This window comes from Charadrius vociferus, unplaced genomic scaffold (assembly GCF_000708025.1).
Source record: "Charadrius vociferus isolate BGI_N301 unplaced genomic scaffold, ASM70802v2 scaffold121, whole genome shotgun sequence".
NCBI lineage: Eukaryota > Metazoa > Chordata > Aves > Charadriiformes > Charadriidae > Charadrius > Charadrius vociferus.
In genome coordinates this window covers 453717-464502 of record NW_009646858.1, presented here as the reverse complement: position 1 = coordinate 464502, position 10786 = coordinate 453717, and the positions used below count along the sequence as shown (strand labels likewise).

At 45.0% G+C, this 10786-nt stretch overlaps 1 protein-coding gene across 1 annotated transcript in view; it reads right to left on the bottom strand.

Moving 5' to 3' along the window:
• The window catches only part of SHISA6 (shisa family member 6), a gene marked incomplete at its 5' end in the record, with an annotated part of 269956 nt that overhangs the window by 2172 nt on the left and 256998 nt on the right, over positions 1-10786 (bottom strand). Inside the window, one exon of the mRNA XM_009894354.1 lies at positions 6915-7067. Within this exon, the coding sequence (XP_009892656.1) occupies positions 6915-7067 (153 nt within the window). The remainder of the gene's footprint in view (positions 1-6914; positions 7068-10786) is intronic.

The following is a 10786-nucleotide window of genomic DNA, read 5'->3' as shown; positions in this document are numbered from 1 at the left end:
TCCCTACCAGTCTTGAGCAAAGTGTTGATGCGCAAAGACATCATCTCCTATATGTCCTGGACAGCTTTTGGGACTTATCATAAAATTCCTTTGGAAAGTCTCTTCCTTATAAGACAAGTATGATAAAGATACATGATAATAAAGAGGAACACCTTTGATTTTCTCAGCTTCAGTATTTCATTCAGTAAGTAAGTGTTGTAAGATGGAAAAGTATCAGATGGTGGAAGAGGAAAATTTCACATGCATGGAGTTTCTGAGGATGTTTGAGCGAGAGCAAGGCTCTGCTGCGGGACAGTATTTGTGTTCGTGAGGCGTGTGATACAGACTGTTCCACTTACAATGCTTAGAGTCTCTGTAGGCATTCAGCAGACCTATGTGTGAAATATGCTGTGGAAATTTCCTATTCCTCTGACATAGCCATAAATCTATAAGTTTTATACACAACGTTTGCTGAGAAATGAAGACAATCGGCTGGCTGTCCCATGGGGAAGAGTAATTTCAGAGGAAATGTCAATGCCTTATGATACGTGATGGGTGCTGACAACATCCCAGGAGTTTGCTCACAAGACAACAGTTACACATTGATGCCTTAAGGTCTTCAGCCAAACCCTGGAGTGCAATAAGCATCCTGTGCAGGATGATCTCACCCACTAATTTCCTCATGTCCTCTCCCACACATTCAGCAATGCCCCTGGACCCTGCTCTTCATGGTCCTATAAACAGGCCACATAACCCAGAGGAGCTGTGAGGACGATGGTTGATCCCTCTTTCTCAGCATCCAAAAGTACAAGCTGAGAGCATGTGTGCTGAAATGCACCACCTGTTGGCACCGCTGTTGCTGTCAATCCCTTCTATATAACATATACACCACCAAGGCATGAGGATTGCCCAGAGATCTCCTCTACTGGCATGCTTGCTGATGGAATTTGCTCTCCGGAGTATATATTGTAGGAATTAGTCTGTTTTGCAATCAAAACCTTCTTGGAAGAGTATCCCATTGCATATGTCAGACAGCAGCTCCCCTCACCTCAAACTCTTGTGTCTTTAAAATCACCTTCTAGGAAGCCTGAGAAATTTTAAACATTTTTATTCCATAATGCGGCCATAGGTAGACTTGCACACACGTAGGGTACACAGGCTTGATAAAGATGCTGGAGGCTGGGTGCAGAGTAGGAGCTAAGCAATTAGCACGCTGGCACTTGGCCTCTGCTCTGGATGAGAGAAGTTCCACTGGGTTTGCCCAAGTGACTCTAAATAGATGTAATTAAAGCAGAGAACATCCCAAATAGAGATGTGCTTGGATGCTCACACCTGGCTGTGGTAATTGCCAGCAGGAGCTAAACCAGCTTATGTGCGGTTTACAGTGGTCTGAGTCAGCTAGTGAGGGCAGGAGAATCAGATGATTAAAAGTGGTTTGAAGTTGTTCCTTGCTAATTTGCATAAAAAATGCAGCATGCTCTACACTTTAAAAGTTTTGCCAATTAGGAGCATTAAAAATGTCCTTTCCTTCCCTCCTCCATCCCTGTAAACAGTGTAGAAGTCTGCATGGCCTTTTGCTGGCAGTGGCTAAACCATTAAGGGAACTGATTTCATTTCAAAGGTGTTTCTAAGCTGGGGCAGGCTGTCTCCTCCTGTGATGCTGAGAGACACGTTTAGATGTTGGCACAGCTATTCCGGGAACATTTTCAGGTGTATACAAACTTCACATCTCCATCTCAAAGGAATCAAAGCCGAAGCGGCAGTTTCCCGTGAACAACATGCTGGTTTAAGCAGGCACCAGACAGACATTTAACAGACTGTTGCCTCTGAAAGGTGGTGTCAGTCCACAAGTGTTGCTGAACCAGTCATGGAGAACGTAGCTCAACGAGAGGCTGAGCGTGCTGTATCACACACATCCCTTCGTGCCGAGGCAGAAGCTCAGCACAGCTCTGCAACCGCAGCATTTCTGCATCCAGGAGAGCAATGAAACAAATACAGCACCGGGGTCTTGAGGTTGGAGGCACCGGGTGCCTCACCCAGTGGGTGGGGGTGGGAACTGTGGACATCTGGTTGTATAGTTTGCTAAAATGAAAATGTCTCCAGGACCTGAAACCACCCAGTCTGATTCCTCTCGTCCTCATTGCAGCAGCAAGTTCACTGGGACAGTGAGGCTCTGGTACCGCTACCCCTTATCTTCCCGTTCACGCTCATATGAAAGCTGACATTTGTAATTTTAGCTGAAATAAAACTACAATCAAATAGGTTTCTCCTTCATGGATGTGCTTAAAAATTCAAAAATGTGTCTAAAGTGGATTCCAAAAGGCCGTAACTGATGAGCAGACAGAAAGAAATCATTGCTCTATTGATTGACAGAAATTTATCTTTTTTTAAGCCAGTCTCAAACTTCTGGGGCTTCACTAATCTTTTTCAAATATGTGGAAGTAGTATTACAGGGTATCACATTTTCTGCACTATTTCTGCAGGTTTTTTCAATGTTTTATTCGTTTGGGTTTTTTTTTCTCCCCTTTCTTTCTTCCTTTGGCAGTTTCTGAAACATCGACCAGGGCTGGTCTCGCCAAACTTCGGGATTGTTTGAGTGCCTCATCTGATTTGGCTTTGGGATCAGCTGCTTTGCCCTCAGGGAGAATTTTTTCCCATTTTTCCCATTTGGAGGGAGAGCCCCAAATGAGTGTTCTTACTGACACGTCTCACCTCAACATGTGTAATATGCCATCGCAGAAAGGCAGAGCACAGCTCCTCTGACACTGTAATTAGGGAAACGAGGTACATTTGTGGTGTTCTGGGAAGAGAGTGTGGAAAAGCCAAGGATATATTTTTTTTCCCATGTTTGTATGTTAACGTGGTTAAAATACGTGCATATGTGTATGTATGTAATGCCGTCATAGTAATTTTTTTGCTTTTCTTTCCCTGCGGTTCCAGTGTATTTCCTCTTTGGGCTTGTCTCTCCTGTTTTAATTGGCTTTAACATTTTAAAGCTGCCTAGTCATTTGTGATGATTCCGTAGTCAATACCAAGTGGTTTAATATGCCTGAAAATATGAGCTTCCTTCCTGACTGACCTTTCTCACTTAGCTGGAAACGGCGATTCCCTGGAGCGCTGGGCAGGACAGAATTAACACGGCTGGTCTCTCTCTCTCAGCCATGTGATCCCACACCCACCCACTGCTGCTCGTCCCACGTGCCAGCCTGATGGGGCTGCCGGGGCAAAGATGGCATAGGGCTTCCCACAGAGATGGTTCCCTGCTCCTCGGAGATCTTCCTGCCTGGCTTCACAGGCAGCAACCCTGCAATGGGTTTCCTGCTGTCTGTCCTGGAGTAAGAGCTGGGGAGGTAAACAGCCATGGAAGCAGAAAGCTCACCGTTTGTATGGGACCAACAGCCAACAGCCTGTTTCCTACTGCTCCTGGACATCTTCACGCCCTTGCTCTGGAAGGAGAAGAAGCCACGGTGCTGCTTTCCCAGTCAAACGCCAGCAGAAGGAAGTTGCCCTGCAAATTCAGTGGTGAGGAGCTCCTTTCCACAAGCCAGGAGCATTCCCCAGGGACACACAGGGGCTGGCAGCAGGTCTAGCTCATCTCTTCGTTGTTGCACAAATCACTCAGATGAGTCTCCTAAAGTGGGATGTACTTCATTACGCTCTTGGCATCAAAAATTAGGCTCATTACCCAGCAAAGAGCTAGGTAGCTTGCCAGAGCAACTCTGGTGTCAATGAGAGACTGGGACCTGCAGAGGGTTTCTCATAATATGGAGATGACTGTCCTTCTTCACTGTTATAGAGATGTTGGCATCAAACAAAGACACAAGAGGCCCGATTGCTGGATGGCTAAAGTAGGGTGAGGTGGATCTGACCATACCCTTGCTGAACTCTGCCTCCTCATCACTGGCATGGAGACACTGAATATTCTTTCTTCCTGGATGTGCCTTGATTATTCAATTTAAATGTCTTTCACTATTTGTCTCTGCTAACTATGGGAAAATAAGTGACCTTTAGCTATCTGGCAAGCCTGAAGAAGCCCATACAAATAGCCAAAATGCAGATTTTAAAAGTATCTAAAGCCTTTTCTTTTACTCGAATAGAAATATCATGTTTGTTTATAAGATTTTCACAACATTTATATTTTTAACCATGGCAGAGAGCTCATTAGAAAGAAGTAATTTTAAATCTGAAAAATAAACACCCAGTAATTTGTTTGTAAAGCCAGCGTTTAGCTATTACTTTTTCTGGATTTTTTGTTGCCTTTAGCTCACTCATATGTCACAGGAAAATGATATTGCTGGTATTTTACAAAGGAAGGTCTAGGAGCTGGGTGCCTATTTTCCTTTGGCTCAGGAGAAGATCAGGTATAAGAAAGTGATTCAGTGATTTGAGAGGTGCTGAGTATATGCAAGCCCAGTGGGAGCGTGGAGTGCTTAGCACTTTTAGAGCTGAAATTGCTTATTTAGTTGCTCAAACACATAGTGTGAGGCAGTTGGTTTGGCATTTGTCAGGTGCTTTGCAAGAGGATGGGTTGGTGCCTTGCAAAGGTGACTGAACTGTATCTAGACCTACCATTGATGGACAATAGCTGGTATTTCCACTGCAGCATGCAGGGATTCCTTCCTATGGTTGATGCTGCTGAAAAGTTAAGAGGGTGAATGAATCCCACCCTAGCCAATGGCAAAAGACTAAATCTTATGTTCTTCGATTCGGGTTGACTGTCAGGTACCCTCTGAATGGGGACAGGGATGCTAACTGTCCAGAGGGTCAGGAAAAGCTGAAGAGAGGGAGCCTGACTATGCTCAGCACATTCTTGAGGACATTTATGCTTGGCACATTAACATAAGCCTGTTTCTGTCATTTTAGACAAATATCTAGGAAATACAGTGCTAGAGGTCTATACTTATTCCCTTCTACTGTGATCTACTGAGGTTGGACAGGTAGGAGCCTGCTCTTTCTTCAGCTGCTGAGCAAAACCTTCTGCACCCAATGGGTCAAGCTGCTAAGACACCACTCAGTATAAGGTATGGCTCAGTGCGCAGATGGCGTTGCTTGGTGTGAGTGAATTTATACTCGGTGAGAATCAGATAAGAATTGTAGGAGTAGGTAGAGGATAGTGTTCAAATCTGACATACATTTCCAGATGTTGGCTGTGGAAGGGGTGGGAGTTTCAGTCATCATTCATTTGTGGTTTTTTAATGTTTCAGTGAGATACATCAATAACTTTAACATAGGGGTTAAGGAGATTTCACTGAGCACCTATGCACAATATGTAAAGCAATAAATGAAGCGCAGGCTGGAAGAGGTCTTGACCATCCCCTGCATCGCGACAGATGCACCCATTGCTGTGATTTCTGGTGAGCACTTCTCTAACCTGCTCTCAATGATGCCAGGACAGAGATCGCCCAGGCTCTGAATAGGAAGTATGTATCCCAGGTAATCGCAGGCATTGCAAATCAATTACAAATGAAATAGCAGGTTTTGGGCCTGTCCAAGAGCATAATTTTTGTGCTGAGAAATTTTCATTTCAGCTGAGAAATGAAAACAAATCATCACCTAAAAATGGGGACATTTTAAAATAAAAATATTGCAAAAATATTACAATGCCGTGATTTCAAGGGTTTTCCAATATCAGATAGTATCATTAAAGCTGCTCGAGAACGTGGACAGTTCATCAATGGGATGCAGCTGAGAGTGTGAGATTCAGATGTGACCAGGGAACAAAGCTCATGGCAGAAGCAGAGTTGTGTGCATGGCACACTGAACAGGGAAGATGGCAGTCTCCAATCACAAAATACCTCATCTCTGTTCTCCAACACGGTTAAGCACGTGCTTGCTTTTAAGCACATCAAAGGTATTTGCCTTAATGTTAAACATGTACATAAGTCCCACATTGAAGCACCAAGGAGTGGGCTGAGATTTTTATGTGCTATATTTCCATTCAATTTTCTCTTCTGGAAAATCTTCTATGCAGAGATTTGTTATGGACAGTTAAAAGGCTCCCCTGCCACTTAATTTGGTGTGTCTCATGTAGCTGGCCAAATTGGGAATGCAGATTTTATACAGACTAAGGAAGTAGGATCTGCTCCTCATCCTCAACTACCTTCAATGAAGCTATTGCAAGTAACCTAAGTTATTTCTCTAAATTAGGCAGTGTGAATACATGGCTGCATCCAGAAAATGTTCATGGAAACATACTACAAACCCAGTGTCTGAGTCTGGAGAGAGCATTTGCCCACACAAATATCACTTATTTCATAATCTCACCAAAGCTGAAGAGTTTGCCGTCAGCAAAGGTGGTGAGCTGGAGCATTACAGGAAAGTTGGCAGAACAACGCAATACATAAAACAGCAAGAAAGAACAGATATTAACTAGTGTGAACAGGGCAGTGAGCAACATGCTGAAATATCAGAGATGCACCATCAATCAGTGTCAGGCACAGGTCGGGACCAGGACCGGACACATACACCATGAAACATGGCAGATCGCAGCACTGCTCAAGGCAGGCAGATGTGCTCCTCCTGAAATAGATGTTCCCAACCATTTCAGCAGTTTTCTGTTGGCCTGAGTTTGTCATCTGGTTCCATCAAGGTGAGCTCAGCTGAACTGAGGCAGACAGTTTGGCTCATCTTGACTCCAGAAGCAATAAAAAGGATTCTCAGGTGACTCTATCAGGAGCAGATACAAGGTGGAGTAGTGGGAGGCAGCACAACAAGGAGGTCAGTAAGCAAATAATCACATGTGCTCTCACAGTAATGAAGTGACTCTTTCTCTGTGCTCTTCCTTGATGGGAAGCGACAGCCAAAAGAATCGTTACCGGAGATGCCAACTTGGGCAGTACAATGACAGAGAGAAGAAGATTATTGCCTTAACATTGTGCCCACTGTGGCTTACAAGCCAATGAGATACAAAAGAAATGAAATGAGTTGACACCTACTTAGTCTCTTCAGAGAAGAATATTTACTTGGGTTTGTCTTGACAGCAGACTCATAGGATGGTGGGAGGTGAGAGAGGTTCTGGAAGGACCGGGAGAAGGACAGATCATAGGGTTCAGTGGCAGAAGTTAGGATGTTGTTCATTCGCGGCTTGTCTGGAAAAAAAAAACAACAGAGAAAGGCATGTCCACAGTGTGCACCAAAACAAGTTGAGAGAGGCAAGCCATTCCCACAAACTCCATCAGGGAGAAGATCTGTATCTGAGCCAGCTGCAGTGACAGGCCGTTGGACGTAACTCAAACCAGCACCGGCAGACTGGTAAAAAATGGATCTGTGGTGTTGTTTCCTTGTCCACAGTGATTATGGAGAGAAGCAAACTGCTGCCACGAAAGTGTGTGGACCAACCAGCCCTCCTCACAGGGGGACAGAGGATCTGGTGGGCTGTGAGTTGCCCCACTTACCGTGGAGGGCTGTGTCACGGTGCTGTGGACTGACCCCACTGCAGCCTACATGAGTTCAGGCAGCATCACCCAGCAAGCTGTGCTTTCTCCACCTGAACCTGGAGGCTCCTGGGCAAAGCCATTCCATGGCCCCACAGGGGTCCTGGTGGGCTCTAGAGACTTCCCTTGCACACAGGTTGTGGAACATGGAGGTGTGGGGTGCACATCTGGGTGCAGACAGAAGACAAGGCAAGGTTTGGAGAGGTTCCTGAAGCAGGAAAGGAGGTGCCAACCCCGAGGGGTGGAGAATGCCCTCTGCTTGCTTTCATTTTGTTGATCACCGAGGGAGTCCCCAGCCAGTGTCAAAATGCCCGCTGTCAGGATGCTAATGCTGAGCACACAGTCAATAAAGATTAGCACCGAGCCTGGATGTTAAAAGTCAAGTACGGACAATCTGCAGAGTTTGTCTGGTATTAAAATCATGGTGCTTTGTTGCAAGCTGGATGGAAAATGATCTTTCATCAGCTCAGACAAGGGACAGGGACCTGTTGAATTGTCTTTATAACGCCCAGGTGTTCATATATTAAAATAGACAGGGATAAGAGTATTAAAAATTGCAGGAGCTTTAATTATTACAAGCAAAGGTAGAACAGACTATAGTGGGCTCTATGGGAGCTTTCGGCAGTGATGGGATTGCATTAACTGGGTCAAGAGGCCAAGGAGGTAGCCACTTCAAGTATGGTCTGAACGTGACATCAGAGGGCTAAGTTCTCTGGTACAGCTGAGGAGCAGCAGAATGACCAAGTCTTGGGTTCACACATTCCTGTTGTGCATCCCCACTAGAGTGTGCTCATGAAGAGCAATGCAACATGTGCTCAGTATGCATTTACATGCCTCAAGACCCTCTTACCTCCACTGGACCACGGACTGGTTGAGATTATGGCACAGCTTCTGCCCAAAAGTAACAGAGCAGTAGGGGAATTTCACCTCAACAAAATGTGTTGGTGTCCCAACATTTACTGAATTCCCTCATCTCCGACAAAAAAAAAAAAATGTAAATAAAATCCACCCAAGTAGATTGCAGATATTTCAGAAGAGATTTTTATCTAGTCACAAATTAAACTGTTTCCTGCAAAAAAAGAAAAAAAAAAATTTGCAGGAGTCAGGCCATCTCCTCCCCAGCTGCCTTTCTCCTGTGTGGAGTCCTGTTTGAGTTCAACAGCAGAACATCATCCTCCTCTCTAAGTGCTCATGTTTCACTACGTCCTCGGTGATCTCTGTTGCCTAGAAATGGACCCAGCAGTTCCCAGGCATGTCTGTGCATGGGGATGCAGAGCTGCCTCCACAGCTTTCCTCCCTAGGTATTTTAGACCTTCTGGCACTAACCCCTCACATTGTACACATGCTTCTCAGTCAAAGACAGGCTGAGACAGTCTTGTATTCTGGCACAAACCTACTCAGTATTTCCCAAAGCCAGCCTGGTCAGAGCACTCCTCTGCATCTCTCAGCAGAGTTACATGCCCAGTGCTCAACTCAGAGGCACCTGATCCATCTGGAGTATGTCAGGGTATCTGAGACACTCACAAAGGGCTGGAAGAAGTGATGTGGCACCTATCAGAGACTAGATGCTACCCATGTTTAGACACCTGAATTGCAACCACCATGCCAAGAAACCCAACACTCGCTCCTCCCTGTCCCTGTTGCCACTGATTCCATGTGCTCTGCTGCTCCTTGGGCTTCTTAACAATGAAGCTTCCTGCAGACCAAATCACAGCAGTGCACTCCTTCCCAACTATGTCCAGGGCATGACCATGAGGAAAGGAACAGCTTTTCCCCTCCTTGAGCACCAGTCTGGCACCAGCATGGCATACCCCATCTTGTGCGATCCCCCACCGCTGCTGGCACAGCAAGGTGAGGGGAAGTAAAAACCATTCTGACAGGAACAGGGGCTTGGCACGTTGCAGCAAGCACCTGCATGCTGTCCTCTGGGCTCAACAACGGACAGCCAATGTCAGCCACCCCGCAGAAAAGGAACAGCCCAGCTCTCTGCCAGAGCATCGTTTTGTTCCCCGTTCTGAGAAATTATGAGGCACTTTCTTACAGAGTTTAGCAACGGTGAAAATTTCCTCTAAACAATGCAATAACCCTCTTGGTTAATAAACTCTTCTTTCCTATTGCTTATGTATGTCTCTGCCTCCTGGAACAGGGTTATTGTCTGGCAAAAAGAACATAGCCCCAAGTGAGCATATAGCTCATGTGTCATCTCTCTGAGAACATTATTTTCTTGATGATGACTTCAATCCATGTCTAATAGACTGACTGCAGGATTAGGAAGTGCATCATATTCATCAGGGCGCTGGAAACAATTGATTAGATATTATCCAGTAAACAGAGACTATATCAGCATTCAAACTATGTCCCCACTCCTATTTGTGCTTGTGTGGCAAGGACCCTGGGGTAACATCTCTTTGCAAATTTCTCAGCCAGAACCTGTGTCTAATCTCCATTTTGCATGGAGGTTTGGACATGCTGAAATAAGCCCAGTCATATGCATGGAATTTGTGTTCAGTGCCAAAGCAGGAGCATTAATTGACTGCTTGCATGAGGTGTGTGAAATTAAGTGCCACACATTTATCTGATGGGCTTATGCAGAGTCAGTACGTCTTCTTACTGCTTTTTCCATCCAGTCAGTCAGGAACAGACCATAATGATTTTGGCAAATGAGAAGTCACCTTGAAATCCACTACCCATTATTCAGCAAAATAAGGGATAAACTGAAATGACCAAAGATAATTTCAGATGTCTTTTGCATAATGTAGTTTGAGGGCAAGATCAGAGAACTGGGAGACTCTAGTAAGGAGAATTATCTTGTACAATTTATATTCTGGGACCAGTTCAGCAGAAGTTTCTTAGTAGTTCTTCACTCCTGCAATATATTTGAATCATGCTTTTCTCTGGTCTCTCTCCTTTTTCTTTGTGGTGTTTGTTGGCTTCTGTGGAAGATGCAGGATAATTAATTAACAGGATGTAAACAGAAATGTCTCCCCATTCCCTGCAAGGCAGCTGAGATTGTACACTGCTCTGCTCCGCAGCATTCACACTCATTCCAGTCCAGCTCTACATTCTGGGCAATGGAAAATGGACAATGTCCCATGGTTACTGGAATTATCTTTGAAAGTCAGTATTAGTCCACATTTTCCTCACAAGCATCCTGCAGTCACACGGCATTTTATGCCTCTCTGATACAACATGTGTTCTGGGCACAATTTGCAAAGCTGCAAATTTGCAGAGGAATATGGAGGAAATGAAGCTCCCCCAGTGCATTGCACGTACAGCAGAGATGGGAACATCATCCAGCACTGCCATTTCTCTTGGTTTCTAAATTCTCTTTGCGACAGACTCGAAGCGACCACACCTTTTTACAGCCAATGCAA